At 44.6% G+C, this 19,251-nt stretch overlaps 1 protein-coding gene across 1 annotated transcript in view; it reads right to left on the bottom strand.

Annotated features, from left to right (window-relative positions):
* Positions 1–1,817: 1,817 nt before the first annotated feature.
* LOC106565878 (plexin-A2) overlaps positions 1,818–19,251 on the bottom strand; it is a 68,406-nt gene continuing 50,972 nt past the window's right edge. The window contains exons 9-32 of the mRNA XM_014133513.3: positions 18,615–18,729; positions 18,225–18,425; positions 17,500–17,596; positions 16,447–16,646; positions 15,592–15,743; positions 12,872–12,989; positions 12,576–12,712; positions 12,008–12,175; positions 10,984–11,077; positions 10,586–10,825; positions 10,328–10,471; positions 9,899–10,133; positions 9,637–9,779; positions 9,146–9,414; positions 8,194–8,260; positions 7,665–7,811; positions 6,614–6,773; positions 6,408–6,511; positions 5,352–5,448; positions 5,035–5,228; positions 4,762–4,931; positions 4,426–4,638; positions 4,043–4,193; positions 1,818–3,736 (exon numbers count right to left, since the gene is read on the bottom strand). Coding sequence (XP_013988988.1) covers positions 3,641–3,736; positions 4,043–4,193; positions 4,426–4,638; positions 4,762–4,931; positions 5,035–5,228; positions 5,352–5,448; positions 6,408–6,511; positions 6,614–6,773; positions 7,665–7,811; positions 8,194–8,260; positions 9,146–9,414; positions 9,637–9,779; positions 9,899–10,133; positions 10,328–10,471; positions 10,586–10,825; positions 10,984–11,077; positions 12,008–12,175; positions 12,576–12,712; positions 12,872–12,989; positions 15,592–15,743; positions 16,447–16,646; positions 17,500–17,596; positions 18,225–18,425; positions 18,615–18,729 — 3,712 coding nt within the window. The 3' untranslated portion in view covers positions 1,818–3,640. The remainder of the gene's footprint in view (positions 3,737–4,042; positions 4,194–4,425; positions 4,639–4,761; positions 4,932–5,034; positions 5,229–5,351; positions 5,449–6,407; positions 6,512–6,613; positions 6,774–7,664; positions 7,812–8,193; positions 8,261–9,145; positions 9,415–9,636; positions 9,780–9,898; positions 10,134–10,327; positions 10,472–10,585; positions 10,826–10,983; positions 11,078–12,007; positions 12,176–12,575; positions 12,713–12,871; positions 12,990–15,591; positions 15,744–16,446; positions 16,647–17,499; positions 17,597–18,224; positions 18,426–18,614; positions 18,730–19,251) is intronic.

The following is a 19,251-nucleotide window of genomic DNA, read 5'->3' as shown; positions in this document are numbered from 1 at the left end:
GAGCTATGACTGGTTTATGAATATTGAAGAGGTCGCCTGGGGACCAGACCGGAGAATAACAAGCAATGAACAGTAAACTGTAGGTCTAACAGTCTACTGTAGAGAAAAGACTATCCATCTATCCAACAACACTGACTGTGATGGCTATTCTAAGCCCTTTATTTCATAAACAATTTATTTCAACTACATTATAGTAGAATCTGTGTGTTTGTAAATGTGCACCTGCATAATTTATAATGTGAGTAAGAAAAAGTGAGGTGAGATATTGAGTGAGAAATATATATTTAAAATTTGTGCATAGATAATTGGCTACGCTTTCTATTGACTGTTCTGTTGCTCAGGATCCAAAGGGACTCCATTTAGTATTCACTGCAGTTACAGCGAAGAATGGAATTATTCTCCAAGATCTGCAGCGAGAGCAAGGTCTTGCTTTCCCTGGCTCAAACATACTGTAGCCAGGGCTATGGAGGGAGAAGACCGAGCTGAAGGACTATTAAAGCAGGCAGATTGTGGCTGTGGATTGAATCAAATAGGCTTTACTTATGTTCCTATCAAGCAGGGGGAAAGCACTCTCAGATTGTAGGGTTGTTGGGTTGTGATTAAAGTGCCACAGTGTTTCTTGTAGCTCTACTGTATTGTGAATCTAGCCAGTCTGTTTCTGGCCAGCCATACATATGCCAAATAAGAGGACTCCCTGTCGGCTGCTCGTCTGTCTGTCTGTGGGTGAAGAAGGTGTGAGCTCTAATGATGCTCCCCAGTGTTTCTCAGGGAGGTGAGCTGGCTGCAAGTTGCTGGGTGAAGGCTCTCTGACAGGCAAAGGAGTGAGGCTGTCAGTTCTGAAGAACAGGTACATTATAGAGTCTTAAAGGTAAGATACCTCTCCCCCACTCCTTTACATAGAGCCCTGTAGGGTTAGTATGAATAATGAATTACTCTTATGATAAGTACCCTTGAGGCCCCCTCTATTGTACCTACATACTGTAGAATTGTATGCTGGCTGTAGGACAAGTGGTCAAGGACTATCTCCAATTTAAAAGTTTGTGGCTCCAATTTTATTCAAGCTATTTTCCCAAAATGTATTTTCAGAGACTCTGAGAATTCAATCCCTCTTCATTTGCTCAAATGATTTATCTTAGCTCAATAACATACCCAGGATCATTTTCTTAGAAAAAAGACAGACCTGAAGTTGGAATTTACTTTTCCAAACTCACTTTGTTGAAGACTTATTTCCGAGGTCTAAAGGCATCAGTAATAATGGAGATGGAGCCAAATCAATGTTAGCAATTACCCAGATTAATGAACAAGAATAGGACAATATCCCGGAGATCATGGTTGACCTCTGACATCAGACTGTGGGAGCCCTGTCCAGAGACAGGGCCCTGTCCGATACCAATTTACAACACTATTCAATTTGCATGCTGATGCGGCCTAAGCATGGTAAGTAGAGTAGGCTACATGGTTGGGTTGTCAAGGGCTGCTTACGCCGGCACGACAGACAAATCACCTCCCCAATAACAGCATCAGACATTGGCTCCAGTGTGAGAATGGGAACACAGAGTGGAGTGGCCATGAATTATGAAACATAAAACGCTTGAGTAGATAATCCACTGCATGTTAGCTTCATCGTGAGGATTGGGAGACGGGCCAAGTTGGCGTCAATGCCATCTATTCTGTTGGTCTAAAATATTGTCCAAAATAATATGCGTATCTGTAAGCTACTAGTGTAACATATCCTCAAGGCTCTCACATTCTAGTTATGACTCATTCATGCTAATTCAAAAACACATTATTGCTGTAAAAGAATCCAGACAAATGTATTTCCTCAAGTTGACTTTTAATGTATAGCAACAGTACAAAGTGAATCGTTTGCTTGCAAAATAGGAGTGTTTTGTATGTACAGTATTTATACAATAATATATCGTTTTTAAAAAGGTTCAATGTTAAAATGTCTTACAGTTTATTGCACATCACATTTCTAAATGATCATCATCAAAACGTCACACATGAAACAGTGTAGCTATAATAGTGGGAGGGAATATTTGTAATATTTTTTTTTTTTTTTACACAAACAGGACATGACAGGTTTTTTCTTCTTTTCTTTAACCTCTTAGTTTTTATACTCTTTTACAATGACTGTAGAATAACGGAGAAATCATCAGGAGTGTAATAAATGTCTTCAATGCAGATAAAGACAAACACAAACCCTGGATTAAAGCAATCCTCTGGAGTGTCCAGTTTTATAATGACCATCTTTAAGATTGCACTCAATGAATGCAGCAGCAAAAATAATAAGTAATTTGAATATGTTAAAATCAAATCATTTAAACGGCTATTCTGTCATGTTGATCTCATTCTGTAAAAACATTCATGGGACATTTAAAAGAATGATACAGACTACTTGATGCAACAGGAATCTTGAGTGTCCACCTTTAAAAGCATGCTACGTGGAACCCTGAGGAAAATATAACACACAACAAAGATCTACTGTAATTCAAGTATCATGTTCAGTGTAAACAATGACTGATGGCTGAGAAGTCTCATTAACCAGGATGAAAATGATCTGGCCCACAGGAAGTAGTTAGCTGTCATTAATCTTCCAGCTCTATGGAATGATTCCCAAAGCTCCATTTGGCTACTTTGGGTCACTGGTAATCTAGTTCTTCCCTCACTTCCCTCATGTCTGTCATCCCCAGAGTGCCTTAATAATTTAAGACCACCTTATTCAACAATTTTATATATAATTCCTACTTTGTCTACAGGGCATTTAGGCCTAGTATGATAAACTTTTGGCACTAAGAGGTCAACAAACTGAAGTGATCATTTTAAATAAGTTATATATTTGTAATGGCTTTCTATATAGATGTGTTCTATTTATAATGTATGGAATTCTGATGGCTTAATTCAATCAAATATGCACTGCAGTATTTACACAATAGCATAAATAGATTCACAGAAAGATTTTGGGCACCAGATTACCTCCCCTCGCCATGCACCCAGTGTCCAGATTTAGGCGCATGTTTACACAGGCAGTAGGCAGTGTAACTGTGTAACCATTGCTAAGGCAGATTTGATTGGATCCAGCCCAAAGTATGCAAAACTGGAATTCAACCCTCAACCTGTAATAATAGCGTTGTATGTTGTCTGGAAAGCTGAGTGTTGGGCAGAGAGGTAGCCAAACAAAAAAAAGTATGCTACTTTGGATGACATGGAGATTCAGGATAACATTTTACTGCCACCCAATCTCAGAATAAATTCTAACTTTCATAGAGCCTTCATATGGTTTCTTAAAGGCTTATTAGACTTGTCCACTGAAGTGGAAATGCCAGTCCAAGGCCAAGGCTATCATATGTATGTCATTAGTTCATACTTAGATAAATGTATTTTGTTTTTGTAGTAAAAACAGAAAGTTATTTTGTCTTTGCCTCCACATGTGGTCTCATTGCAGCCAACAGAAAGAGAACAGCAGTGCTTGGTGAATTTGCTTGTCTATCCATGTTCTTCCCTTGTTGAGCACTCAGGCTGAATTATTCTGTAGTTCACTTCCCCTGCGGCTTTTGGATGTGTTTGCTCTGCTGACAGCTTGTGGCCTGTGCCTTGTCATGTCAGTGTGTCTCTGAGTACACACATCTGTATGTCTGTCTCAGCTCTCCACAGACATGGCTGCGATGATCTGCTCCACCTTGTAGGCCAGCCGCTGCTTCTGGGCCTGCTCATCCTGCTCCAGGGCCTCAATGATCTGACACACACACACACACACACACACACACACACACACACACACACACACACACACACACACACACACACACACACACACACACACACACACACACACACACACACACACACACACACACACAAATCAACAAAGCAGGCAGGGAAACAAGGTTACTGTACTTTGTGCTGCAAATTCCCTCCTGTTACTACACATAGACAGGCTAAGGGATACTTTGATAATAGTTTTAATCTAGATGCATATGTTTTGAATGCCACCCTGGCCCCCTACTATAATGTGTAAAGATATTGAGGTATAGGACCTCACCTCTTGGCTGTACTTGCTGACGTAGGCGTAGATCTCATGAAGGGCACTGAGCACATTGAACTCATTGGAGTGAAGGCGGGCCTGCTCGGCCAGGTAGGCATTCATGTCCTGGTCGCTGATGGCAGGCAAGCGGTTTATGTCTGCGTAGTACCTAGAGGGAGACAGAGACACACACTGTACTGTCAGCAGCCATCAAGCCTGGGGGTTAGAGCTGTTCTGTCAGCCCACGTGTGACTGTAAGATATAAAGGCAGTCTGGCTAATAAAGTCTGTCTACCTCAGTCATTTCAGTGGGAAATAATAACTAAGAATCTAATTAATAATATCACAGTTGAGTGATGTAACTAACACACACACACACACACACACACACACACATCTCACCTCTCTACCCAGCTCTTGTAGTGGGGGATGTCCTTGGCGTAGAGTAGCTTGGTGGAGGGGGAGTCCTTGCCCAGGCGATGCTCTGAGGTAGAGCAGGAGTCCATGAAGGTCTGCGCCACAACAGACAGACAGGCATCTGTGATGCTGCTCTTGTGGATGTCAAACACAAACTGAGGGTTCTTGATCACATTCACCCAGAAGCGCAGAGGCAGGCTGGGGCAGAGAGAGGACGAGAAATACCATTTTCCAAACCGTCTATATATTAAGACAATCAGTATAAATTCATTATTTTGTACTGTTGCTTTCAAGTAGCATATTAAATCTGCACTCCCTCACCAGTTGCTTTTCCATGTGTGGCGAACATCCATGTCATGGATGCCATGCTTGTCAGCCTGCTCGTCCAGGAAGTCAAACATGTACTTGATGGCGAGTGGCAGAGCACTGCCCCAGCAGACGGTGCTGAACAAAGTCTCAAACAGGTCATCGACAAACTTCTGCAGCGTACCCTAACAAAAACACCACAGCAATGTTAAAAGCACACCATATCGTTGGAACATACTTACTGAATCTGTAATTGCTAAGATGCTCTGGGAGAGGGTGAGGTAATACCTTAGTAGCCAGTAGCCTGGTCAGGTAGATTTCTGACACCATCTTGGAGCCGCGTTCGCCCTCCTTCTGGTCCCCGTGGTCGTGGTTCTTGACCAGGTGCCACACCTTCACCCCGCTCTCCATGTCCGGGGTGAGCATGGGCATGCGGGAGTGAGGGCTGTCAGGGCTGGTGGGGTTGGAGCGGAACGGTACATCTGCAGACAGACGGACGGTCTCAAAACGTGATCAGGAACATCAGTAGGTCAGGTAGAATAATGAATAGGTAAGTGAGTGGTTTGGTGGTGATGGTGGCTCCAGGACAAGCCTGACTGACTGACCGTATCGGCTAATGCTGCGTGGGAAGCTGGCTGAGGAGGGCAGGTTGTAAGAGGACATCTGCTTGGGCACCAGGGCCACCACACAGCGGTCTGACACCTGCAGGATGCATAGGAGAAACACAAGGGTTCATGTCAATTTGACCCACTCCCAATTCAACATTATTGGGTCAGAATGATTTCCACAGAAACATGACATTGATATGATGAATCCAGCCTGATGAGACCTATAGGAGTTATTTAATTTACTATTTGAGATATATAATGAACTTGATAATACAGTCTGTGAAATAAAACATGCATTTGCAGTGATCTAGCAAGGACTATTTTTTAGATATCAAATCAAATTTATTTATATAGCCCTTCGTACATCAGCTGATATCTCAAAGTGCTGTACAGAAACCCAGCCTAAAACCCCAAACAGCAAGCAATGCAGGTGAACCATATCGGTTGCTATGCTATAAATGCCATTGATGATGCTTTGTGTGATATTGATGATGCTTTGTGTGATATCCATTTCATGCTGAGAAATGACCTATAGAGTCTGCTCACTTATGCTATGTGCATGCCTTTTATAGTAAAGCAGGTTCCCAACATGAGCAGAAGTCACTGCTGCTGCTGCTTTGCAGATTCAGCTGTCACACAGAACCAGGTATGCACCAGAGAGACTAAAAGTAATTGAGGAAAACTGTTCACATCCTTGATAGATTTTATAAACACATTACGCCTCTTTCAAACCTCTCTCCTGGTGTGGCAGCCAAGGCTGAATGTATTTGTCAATGGCTTCATGCAAACGTGTTTTACACCCCAGCTGGAGAGTCAGAGCATTTGTGGGTATAGAGTGAGATTGACTGTAATGTGTTTATACTTGTGCTCTATTTGGAGCTGTTATGAACACCCCCCATGATTTACCTGTAAGAGGAAGCAGCTGACTCATACAGGAGATGAAAGAGGTGCATCAGTTTGGTTTACTATGGCCAGAGGCAGCAGTGAGGACAACATACTGTACATTCATGTTAGTGAACTGTGTGATAGGGATTGGGGAGTGAGTGGCTTGACCTGGTAGTGCATGAGGGTGTTGAGTCTTTTCCAATCGCCTTCAATCTTAGTGGTGATGTCTTCATCCTGCAGGACCACACGTGCCGTCCTCCCCTGGCGCCATTCTGTTGGGGATATAAACAAGCAGACAGAATAATCACTTGTTTATCTCAATATCAGTTATTGTAGGTCATCCATTAATACCGACTGGAGCCAGTCTGACTAACCTAGGTCCATGTCTGCAGCGCGGGGCCTCTGGGAGAAGTGCATGTTCCTACAGACAGCATCCAGGATCTTCTCCTTCACCTGGGTGATGGTGTCACAATTGAGCGCCTTGACAGGGATCTCAGGGCTGTTCTCATTGTCTGGGTTTACACAGCTCAGAGTCTGAGTAGGGACCAGAGAGAGAGAGAGGGAGAGAGAGAGAGAGAGAGAGAGAGAGAGAGAGAGAGAGAGAGAGAGAGAGAGAGAGAGAGAGAGCTGTCAGCACTACCCACTGTCCCTCTCTATACACTGGTCTACTGGCTGCATGGAGGAGTCTCTCATCTCATTGTGTGCCATCTCTTTCACAGCTTTGGCCAGAAATGTAATTTCACACTTTCAGCTGGATGCTGGGTTGCCAGCTCCAGCGGGGCACTAAACGGGTAATGAAACACAACCTCTACGACAGTGAGGTGTCATCTTGTCACTGGGCTGCTCTCAGCCTGGGGGATGAGGCACATTGCTGCTGCATCCAACTTCTGCTTTAGCTACAGACCATTTTCTCCAGTAGCCAAGCAAAGACTGGAACTGTCTGGCCCTGGTTAGATAATGTAATTTAATTCTTAGCTGATTGTGTCACTAAAAAGCATGTAAAATATTATTTGGCTCTTTTTGCTCTTTACTGTTTTATTATCAAGCAAATTAATTCTCCCTTATTCAGCGGTTTAACATAAGGGCACCATGAGTTGATATTTACAGAGCACAGCATGTTGCCTACCAGCTGTGCTGTAAGCGGAAAGGGGGATACCTAGTCTGTTGTACAACTGAATGCATTCAACTGAAATTTGTCTTCCGCATTTAACCCAACCCATCTGAATCAGAGAGGTGCGGGGGGATGCCATAATCGACATCCACGTCTTCTTCGCCCGGGAAACAGTCGGTTGACTGCCTTGCTCAGGGGCAGAACGACATGTAGGCAAGCTTTCCACTATCATGGTGGTAACTCAGAAAATATTCCAAGTGGTTTTAATGCAATCTGACATCTAAGACAAATTGTTGTGTGGTATGTTGACTCACCAGGGTCTTGTATTCAATCTGTTGGCGGATGAGTTTGTCTTCACTGAGGGAGTAGCGCGCCTCCCCGGTGATGCAGTCTATAGGTCCCTTCTCCATCTGCTGCTTGATGGCACAGTACAGCATGAAGAGAGGCTCACCTGCACACTCCTTTGTCCAGGGAGGAACAGAGGATGTGAGAGGAGAGGATTGAGAGAGGCAGGAGAGGAGAGACATGCCTGTGAGCTATTCACCCCCATATGACTGGGATTCAGAGAACAGAGCATGAGTCATCAACTCTAATAAACTCCAGGTTGCTTAGCATTGATTTGTAGAGACCAATAAGACCTGCTTGACCTCTGAGGTGAACATTATCGCTCTACATTGTTCATAAAACATATTCATATCACACATCATGGGACACAAGTGTAATCCAAATGCACATAGAAATCCATCAGGTGTATAATCAATAACAATCATTAGAGGATTGCAGTAATACATCAAGCTGACATCTGCAGTAATGAGGTTCCAAGTTGATATTCATTGATATTACCTTAAGGAATTTGTGAAGTAGGAAGGCAAACCAATTTGTCAGCATCTTCTCTGCAACTGACTCAGTTCTTCAAGAAAGAGATAGACGGATACATTTTAAACAGGTAGATGTCTAAAGGTAGACTGGTCTGATCATGTAGATAGAGAAAATGCTTATTAAGAGGTAAAAAAAAACAATGTTTATGTAAAAGTAACATGTTGCTCTGCATGGTCTCAGAGGTCGAACACAGCAGAACCTGAGTGCTGCTGCTATAGAATAGAACCTATTTGGGTCATGACATAATTGTGCAAAAGCTACTTTGTGTCCTTTCTCTGTGTCAGGAGCACTCATCCCATCATCAAATGCTGTGTGTGCAAGATTAACTGATTTGTTATGTATCAATAGACAAATACCACACTAAAAACATACGTGTATCTTATATCTGATAAAGCAATCCAACATCAAAGATAACTGTTAAATATTAGCCCTTTGTCTCCCTATAGAGTTAACCATATATCTGCATTGCAGCCTCCTAACTTGCTCATCTCTTTCTCTTGCTCATGCTCTGTCCATCATACTTATATACCTGGCTGTCACTTCTTTCTCATTGCCTGCATTTCATTGTCTTTTCATGAGTGCAGAATGTTTGGGCTAACAAGGTCAGCCTTGCTGCCTCCCATGTTAACTCATCCCTATATTCAATGAGTGTGTCTTAGACTGAGTGCTCCCCCAAAAATCCTATGAAAGATTTAGCAGGCTTCTCCCAGTCCTGGGAGAGCAATGTGCAGAAGAAAGCAAGGTGGAGGGGAGGAAACGTGCGCCACAGCTGAATGTTTCATGAGTGGCACACAGAGGATAAGTCAGACTGACAATGGCTGTATACACTCCGCATTCCTTCCCCTCTCCCCCTCCCTCTCTCCACTGTCACTGCTCCTGTCTTTCACCTGTCTGCTCTAGCGTTATCTATCTATACCTGCGCAGCAGTAGTTTGGGGTGGTTCTTGCTCTCCAGGTTGCGCTCGATGAGGTCAGAGAGGAGGTGTTTGAGCACGTCGGTGGCGTACTCCAGACGGCCCTGCAGCGCAGTCATGATGAGTGAGGCCACGTAGCCGCGGTCACGCATGGAGAAGGAGCGCTGGAGCTCCAGAGTATGGATAAAGGTCAGCAGGAACACCTTGTTATCCACCAGCTGGGCAAACTGCTTCAGGGCCTTCTCCATACCCTGCTGTCCGCTTCCAGACACCTACACACACAGAAACACACACATAACCCTCAGTTAGAGAGTAGAGGGATCTTGCGTTGGACTCATGATCCGTTTTGTCTCCCAATTGTAAAATGATTTATCTATGTATGCCATATTGGTTGTGTTGGTTAGATATTCTGATTCTACAAATCATTAACAGTTAAAGTAGATGACAAGGGGTCAGGTGTGGCCAGGTTTGTAATGGTGGTAATGGTTGGTTACCTCCAGCTCCCTGAGTACAGGATGGTCATCAATGCCAGGGAAGAGGACCCTCATGGTATAGGTGCGGTAGTCCAGATGGGGGATCCCAGCCCTGTCTAGGTCACTGGTCAGCTCATTGATGTCAGTCTGCAGCTCAGCGAACGCTGGGCACAATTACAGAGAATGAGAATGATTGGAGGAATTTAGTCCATATTCTAGCAATTTGTCAGTTGTCAGCATTATATTTCTCTCAGTTGTCTGATAAAGTGCTGGTCAGACTCACCCTCCTTGCACTCCAGAGCCACCCGAGACTCCAGGGTGTCCATCTGCATCTGCAGGCGTTTGAGAGTGAGATCATTCTCGTGTGACTTTCGTCTGTAGGCCAATAGGACAATGAAGACGATGATGAGCAACAGGCCTCCTCCAGCCGTGATGCTGAAGATGGCGGGGAGGGTGAGCAGGCTGTCTGAACGGATGTGGACTGCACCAGGAGAGATGTGAAGACCACCCACCTGGACCTGTACATTGGCAATAAACCATGAACACACGTGTACAAAGGCCATAAATCAAATAGACTTTAACAGATAGGGAAACCATACTGAACAATAGTTTCCTTTTATACATTTGTTTGACCTTGGTCAAGCTGCATTTTACTTAATAGCTTATCTAGATCTGGACTTAGACAGACAGACAGACAGACAGAATGACTGACCAGGACTTTGTGCTGGCCTGTGAGGTTTGGGGGCTCACAGAGGAGCTGTGTGTCAGAGACGGTGAGGGAGCAGGGTGTGTCCCCGATCAGCACGGTGTAGTTCAGCCTGGCCCCTCCAGATGCTGAGGGCACCAGGTTGCGCCCCTGCAACACAGAGAGGGAAACCCCACATCCATCAGGTCAGTAGATAGAACTCATCATCTAATGACAATTGTGCTACAGTTACGGGCTGCCCTTGGCTGGGCTGGGCTGTCCCACCTTGAGTATGATGGGGGAGCCAGGTTTCTGCTCCAGCACCCCAGACAAGCTGAGGGGCTCCAGGTAAGGGTTGGGGTAGTAGATGAAGCTTGTACTGTTGTAGGTGAGCAGGGCCTGCACATTGTTGAAAACAAAACCAAACTCTTCCACGTGTTTCACTGACTCCTGCTCCAGTGTGTACTCTGCCTTCAGGGATGGAGCGAAGCAGATTATCGTGGTGGTGTTGAGCACCTTACACACCTGGGGAGAGATCCACAGTCAGTGACAGACAAGCAAAGATAAATATTTGTCAAGAGTTTTGAAATTACAATTCTAATTGGCCACCATTTATCAGTACTATACAAGATACTGGACAGGAGAAAGAGATATCCTCCTATGTTATCAGTGGACAGACTCACATTGACAGACTCGTGGCCGGCGTACTTGACCCTGACCCTCGGCTCCTGCACCACATCCAGGTTGGTCCCGGTCACCATCAGGGTAGTGTGTCCACTATGAAACACAACGCATTCACCAATATACACATCCATATTGGCCTCTGAATAGGTGAGCAAGATAAACTGTCAGTTTCCTCTGCTTCCTTTCGTTATCAAATGCCTCTGAAAAGGTGAGCCAAGATAGACATTTCCTCTGCTTCCTGTCGTTATCAAAAGCCTCCGAATAGGAGAGCCAAGATAAACAGTTTCCTCTGCTTCCTGTCGTTATCAAAAGCACCTGATTTGCATTGAACTGTGCTTTGGTACTAAGAAAACATCTAATTGTTCTGGCCAGATAGGGCCAGATTGAACGGTTCTGCCAGCTGGCTTCCTATTTATTCATCTATCAGGTATCCATGGCTGGCATTTCATGAAAGCTACATGATTGTGCTACATATATGTAGATGCCATTAACACAAACAAAGTAGCCGCGATATCATGTAGAGCTCCGAAATTGTTTGAGAGTGTGGGAATAGAGTCCCACCTGAAGAGAAGAGAGAAACTAAATGAAAAAGGGGCACATCTGTCTTGTCAGCTTGAGACGAATCCAATCATTCCCACACTTCAAAGGATACCTAAGCCTAGGTGGCCACATGGTGTGACTGCACACAGATGATGAGACGATGGGACTTTGATTATAAGTCTGTGAAATCCCCTGTCAGTTGACAGAGTAGAAAGCCAGTAGCCATGCCGCTGCACCATTCTCCCTGGCTGGCTGTCTCTGTGTCAAGTCACATTCAGCCCTGCACCAACCATCATGCATAATATGTGACTGGAAGGCCAGCAGAGCAGGCTGCTGTGGTGCCTTGCACCTTCACTCACCTTATTCCTCAATAATATACAGCTGAACCAAATGGAGGGGGTGGGTGGGGGGGATAAATAGGAGGCCATGTTATCAAAATATCAGGTTGCACACACAACTTATTAGCTGGGAGGTTTGTTGTACCTAGTGATGCTCCACTCTGGCTCGATGCGCTGGACTGTGGGATCCTCGATGTACTCAAAGCCCAGGCTTCCTGGCACCATGGCCAGATCTACACTGAGGCTGACCTGCACCAAGGTGGCGCCCGTCACAGAGGGTGCCGAGAAACACACGATCTCCGACATGGTCCGCCTGGGAAAACCAACAAGGAATACCAATAGGGTTCAATTCCCTTGATTCTGTCTGTACCTGCTCTTTACCGTGGTGGGAATCTTAACTCTACTACAGTGAGGTATGCACATTACAATGCAGGGCAAGTGAGCATTATGGTCTGCCCCTCCCTCCTTAGAGATGAAACATAGTAATTAGAGGATTTCTAGCTAATGGTGCCTTTTCTTCACCCTCCCGAGACTCACAATGAGGGCCCTTTTTGATCTTTAAATAGATCCCTAAAAATAAGAGTAGAAAACAATGCACTGTCCTGGCTTTCAGCCTTTCCACAGGCACCTTCATCAAGTCCCCATTTTTATATAAGGGTCTTTGTAGGAGCTTCAGTAGAGGGTTCTCGGTTGGCTTGTTCCTGTGCACTCACCTGTACAGCTCACAAGTCTGGTTTCCAAAGGTAACGTTCACACTGCTCCCAGCACCCAGGTTCTCCCCTACGATGGTGACCTTAGTGCCCCCAGACTCAGGCCCTCGGCCAGGGGTCAGTCCCACCATGGTAGGGGTCTATGAAAAAATAATTTTCTCAATATTCCACATGGCATGCTACTTTGTGGACTTTTTGTTGATGACTCATATGATAGTGTATGAGAACAAACTGTTCCAAAGCAATAATACTGTAGTAGAGAGATGTGTTCTATGTATGGTTTAAGATGCAGATCATACCTCAAAGGAGTAGAGCTGGGAGGACTGAGTTCGTAGTTCTGGTCTACATTCACCAACACACAGCTGGACTGGACCAGGTGCACTTCCCTGAGACGTAGAGGCCATTTTACACACAATCCTGTCAGAACACATACACAGACAGACAGAGACAGAGACAGAGAGAGAGAGAGAGAGAGAGAGAGAGAGAGAGAGAGAGAGAGAGAGAGAGAGAGGGAGAGGGAGAGAGGGAGAAAAGGAGGGAGAGAAAGAGAGAGATTACTGTGCTGTACACGTTTTTCAATTGAAAAAAAGTGCTGTTTTCTGTTGGTGTCTCTAGACAATGTGATTGAAGCAGACTTTCATAGTAGTGGTAGGTCAATATGGAGGGCCATCTTTCTTCCTAATGAAAAACCAAAAGCACCAATATAACAGCAATAATAAACTCCACCACATCCACTACACACCATTACCTCCATCACCATGGCAACAGTGTGTTCTCGATAAATCAGTTAGCCTGTCAGGTCAATAAGATAATGTAGAACGAAATGAATAAGTCATTAGAAAAACTGACCTACAATAACATTTATGTTTGTAATGCCATGTTTTAAAGCACTGTATGGGGTCTTAATGAATAGTCACAGAAAAGTATTGCTAAGTCTTAGGGATAAACCTTTCACCCCGACAACAGGACCCAATGAATCCTCTTCTCTCCACCCTCTGCTGTCAGGAGAGTTTTCAGTTTTTCTGCTGGCATGTTCCTTTTTTATACAAGGATATAAATAAGGTCCCTTCATCCATGGCCCAATCGAATTACATGGCTGTGAGAGAAACACATGGCTAACAGATTGTCTCTGCAGTCAGTGACATGCGGCGCATTTCAATTACAGCAGTGCCGTTACCCTCACACAAAACAGTTTTGCTCTCTACTCCTCAGAACACTAAAGAAAGCCTGCTGCAACCTGTATATCTTTATGTTCATCATTAGTTATAGTGTGTGTGTGTGTGTGTGTGTGTGTGTGGTGTGTGTGTGTGTGGTGTGTGTGTGTGTGTGTGTGTGTGTGTGTGTGTGTGTGTGTGTGTGTGTGTGTGTGTGTGTGTGTGGGGGACGTGTTTAACTACAGTTGAAGTCGGAAGTTTACATACACTTAGGTTGGAGTCATTAAAACTCATTTTTCAACCACTCCGCAAATTTCTTGTTAACAAACTATAGTTTTGGCAAGTCAGTTAGGACATCTACTTTATGTATGACACAAGTAGTTTTTCCAACAATTGTTTACAGACAGATTATTTCACAAATAATTCACGGTATCACAATTCCAGTGGGTCAGAACATTATACACAAAGTCAACTGTGCCTTTAAACAGCTTGGAAAATTCCAGAAAATGATGTCATGGCTTTAGAAGCTTCTGATAGGCTAATTGACATAATTTCAGTCAATTGGAGGTGTGCCTGTGGATGTATTTCAAGGCCTACCATCAAACTCAGTGCCTCTTTGCTTGACATCATGGGAAAATCAAAAGAAATCAGCCAAGACTTCAGAAAAAAAACTGTAGACCTCCACAAGTCTGGTTCATCCTTGGGAGCAATTTCCAAATTCCTGAAGGTACCACGTTCATCTGTACAAAAAATAGCACGCAAGTATAAACACCATGGGACCACGCAACCGTCATACCGCTCAGGAAGGAGACGCGTTCTGTCTCCTAGAGATGAACGCACTTTGGTGCGAAAAGAGCAAATCAATCCCAGAACAACAGCAAAGGACCTTGTGAAGATGCTGGAGGAAACAAGTGCAAAAGTATGTGGCAACATCATGTTGTGGGGGTGCTTTGCTGCAGGAGGGACTGGTGCACTTCACAAAATAGATGGCATCATGAGGGAGGAAAAATATGTGGATATATTGAAGCAACATCTCAAGACATCAGTCAGGAAGATAAAGCTTGGTCGCAAATGGGTCTTCCAAATGGACAATGACCCCAAGCATACTTCCAAAGTTGTGGCAAACTGGCTTAAGGACAACAAAGTCAAGATATTGGAGTGGCCATCACAAAGCCCTGACCTCAATCCTGTAGAAAATTTGTGGGCAGAACTGATAAAGCGTGTGCGAGCAAGGAGGCCTACAAACCTGACTCAGTTACATCAGCTCTGTTGGGAGGAATGGGCCAAAATTCACCCAACTTATTGTGGGAAGCTTGTGGAAGGCTACCCGAAACGTTTGACCCAAGTTAAACAATTTAAAGGCAATGCTACCAAATACTAATTGAGTGTATGTAAACTTCTGACCCACTGGGAATGTGATGAAAGAAATAAAAGCAGAAATAAATCATTCTCTCTACTATTATTCTGACATTTCACATTCTTAAAATAAAGTGGTGATCCTAACTGACCTAACACAGGGAATTTTTACTAGGATTAAATGTCAGGAATTGTGAAAAACTGAGTTTAAATGTATTTGGCTAAGGTGTATGTAAACATCCGACTTCAACTGTATATTTGTAGAGACCAGAAGTCGCCACAAGAGTAGTAAACAAATAAAAATTTGACTAACTGGGGACATTTTGTTTGTCCCCAAAAGGTCTAATGCAATTTCTAGGGGGGTTAGGGTTATGGTTAGAATTAGGTTTAGGGTTAGGAGCTAGGGTTAGTGTTAGGGTCAGGAGCTAGGGTTAGGTTTAGGGCTAGGGTTAGGTTTTGGGGTTAAGGTTATGGGGAGTCTGGGTGCTTCTGTGCGTTTTGGTTCTTACTGTTCTGCAGTGATGTAGCCCTCTTCCTGTGGGGTACACTGAACCCCTGCCACCTCCACGTTGCCCACCAGCTCAGAGAAGGACAGGCCCAAGTTCAGGCCCTGGATGGTGACCAGTGTTCCCCCCTCTGGAGGCCCTGCCACTGGGCTCACCTACAGGAAGGAGAGGGGGGCATGGAGAAGGAACAGATTTATGGTGGCAGCACACAAGTAGTGTAATATTTTCAATACATGACAACAGATTAATGCAGTGTATCACTATGCCCCAAAACAACTATGCAACTCTATCTAAAATGGCTTGACCACACAAAGAGCCTTCAGGCCTGTTGAGCAGTGCTCTCCCAGTTCCCAGCAGCAGGCAGTAGCAGCCCGGGTCTGAATCAATTCACTCCCAGACTGCCACTGAAACACTAATAATGTGACAGGGACTTCAAAGGCTCATGGCTCTTTGAAGTTGGAGCAGTAATTCTCTGTGGCTGTCTGACCTACTGTGTCTCTCTCATTCTAAAAAATGAACAGTGTGTTGCGGCCAAGAACACTCATTGCCACCCACAAAATAGGATGCATAGGGCATAACTTAAGGTTGCATTAATTTGGCACAAGCTGTATGTCTGATATAGTCTTATTTATACAACGGGTGGGTCTAATCCTCGATGATGATTGGTAGTAAAAACCGCATTCCAGCCGGTGTCTATTCCACAAGCTACCACCCGTCTTGCTCATGTCTAAGGACTGATCTCAATGGTTTTTACTGGTTATTTCTGAGAAGGCCTCTTATCACTAAGGCCATATGATGGATAATGGTGAAGGTTAAAGTAGGGGTTAGTTGTAAAAGATAAGGGTCTGACTGACTAACCTCAGTTATGCGTGGGTTGGTACACTTAACGTTCCTGGTGGACACGTTGAGCCAGCGGCTGGCATAGGGGCTGATGGGCAGGCAGTGCTGCCTCATGGTGCAACGGCCTTCTCCACTGCACCAGCCACACTGGAACTTCCTCTCAGCCCGCAGACACATGCCACAGCTGTCCCGCTGGGCACCACACTTATACAGGTGCACTGTGGAATACAGGAGGATCGCAGTTGAATTACATTCAGTGCTTGTACACTGAGTGTACAAAACATTAAGAACACCTTCCTAATATTGAGTTGCACCCACTTTTGCCCTCAAAACAGCCTCAATTCACTGGGGCATGGACTCTACAAGGTGTCAAAAGCCTTCCACATGGATTCTGGCCCATGTTGACTCCAATGCTTTTATACAGTTGTTGGCTGGATGTCCTTTGGGTGGTGGACCATTCTTGATACACACTGGAAACTGTTGAGCATGAAAAACCCAGAAGTGTTGCAGTTCTTGTCACAATCAAACTGGTGCACCTGTCACCTACTACCATACCCCGTTCAAAGGCACTTACATGTTTTGTCTTGCCCATTCACCCTCTGAATGGCACATATACACAATCCATGTCTCAATTGTCTCAAAGCTTAAAAAATATGTTTTAACCTGTCTCCTCCCCTTCATCTTCATGACATCAATATGGGATCAAAGCTTTCACCTGGATTCATCTAGTTAGTCTATGTCATAAAAAAAGCAGCTGTTCCTAATGTTTTGTGCACTTAGTATATATTTGACAGTATTTAGATATTGAATGGCACTATCCTAAAACCAAATACACACTCAAGCAGGATAATGGAGAGATCTAAGAGTTAGTGAGAAATCAAAATGGTAAACACAAAAGGCCTCCCTCATAGCCCAGATGATTGGCTAGGACTAATAACACAGTAGAGAGTGCCATGTGAACGTTCTCCCAAGGCTGAGTGAAAGCCGTGGCGTGGGCTAAACCCCATCCATCCCAGAGTGAGAGCTTTCCACTCCTCAGCCATGGCAGACAGTGATGGATGGCAAAGGCACCTTTAATCTTATCTGGATTGTCGATGATGAAATTGCCATTCCAAATGATGGAGAGGTCCACTGCCAGGTCACTGATCCTCACACCCTCATATATGTACTGCCGGAGAGAGAGAGGTAGGAAGAGGGAAAGAAAGAGGGGTGGGAGAGGGAGAGGGATGTGAGAGGGAGGAAGAGAGAGAGATGAGGCTTTTAACCACCTGTCATTTCTATGATAACTGTCTGCTCCTCTCCACTGTGCATGGCCATATTGGGACAGGACTCTGCGGGGAATGGAGAGGCTGTTCATCTAGAGCTGAGGAAAATGGGCTTTTCACTGGACATGAGATAGGAGAGTGAGGTATAGATGCATTAAAAATGGATTGTGTGTCATGTAGTCTATGCAGCACTGTCTGCCACTCATCCTCACTGTCGACTATCTGAGACGTGAACCTATTATGTCCCTATTACATGGACCTAGATGCACCTTTGAATGACACTGACGTTTGGTTTCAGACATAAATTAAATGTTTTAGTCATTCCGCTGCAGACAACCTACTTCTTATTTGATCAAGACACGGCATACCTGAGCTCATCTCAGTGGGATGAGATCAGATTCAGATTGCTCTCAGAGACTAGCTCAGATGTAATTCACTAGACTACAGATAATGGTCCTGGATAATGCACAGCCAGGCTGAGACTGGTGCCAGGGGGAGTGTTAGAGAGGGTCACACAGTCACAGTACGTACCGAGCTGTTCTGGCACTGCACACTGGAGCTGTTGAAGCGCAGGGCGGTGACACGGTGGTTGATTCCCTGGACGTGGAGCACACACTCGTACCCCCGCTGGCCAGACTGGGGCTGTGGAAGGTTCCGGGCCCTCAGGGTGATGGGTCTCACCTCCCCTGCTGGGATCAGGATCTCCCCAGAGTGCAGCAGCTGGGGGCAGTCCTAGAGAACATATTCCAATAGTCAAAGGACCTCAGCAGGGATCTATCAAGGTTTATTAAATTATAAAGATAGATTGCCTAAAAAATAACATGTTATGTAAATATGGATTAATGAAAACATGGGTTAATGTGCATTATACCAGAAAATACTGTTAATCTGATGTATGTTTATCAGTAGCCATGTAACTACCTCTGAGGCGTTGACCCGGCCCTCCTGAAAGGAGCAACTGAAGGGATTGTGGGTACACAGGTTGCGATATTTACACCAGTGGCAGCGGAAGGAACTGTTCACACAGGACAGACACCTGCAGTGCAAGGAGAGGGACAGATGGACATGTTACACACATCATATGACTAACCAGCCAACAGACATCCCAATGCTTCTAGAGACTCTGTGGCCAAACATATGCTCTTAGAGAATGGAAGTTCCTAATGACATACAGTTAACTGTATATTATACAGTTCATGGAGAGCTCAGAGTTAGGCTGTTTCCTCAACATTGTACCACTAGCACATACTGTTAATACAGCAGTGTTGCAGAGAGGGCAGTATTAGGCACCAGCACACAGTAAGTCAGTATGTTCTGTAACAACTCTGTATACACAGAACTGGCCTGCCAGGTCCTTTCAGACACAGGATAATTAATTATGGAGGTTGATGTGATGCTTCTGTACTGTGCTGTGTGAGGCAGAGTGGAGATGGAGAGGCTGTTTAGACTAAAATATTAATCACAGCTAGCTACTGTCTCTGACCATTTTGCTAATGGACACCTCATTTTGATCAAACAGATATGATTTGGCTTTGGACTGTATTTCTATTATGTTAAA

This window comes from Salmo salar, chromosome 12, assembly GCF_965601325.2.
Source record: "Salmo salar chromosome 12, fSalSal1, whole genome shotgun sequence".
NCBI lineage: Eukaryota > Metazoa > Chordata > Actinopteri > Salmoniformes > Salmonidae > Salmo > Salmo salar.
The sequence above is the reverse complement of the archived record's forward strand: the minus strand, read 5'-3'. Positions and strand labels throughout refer to the sequence as shown.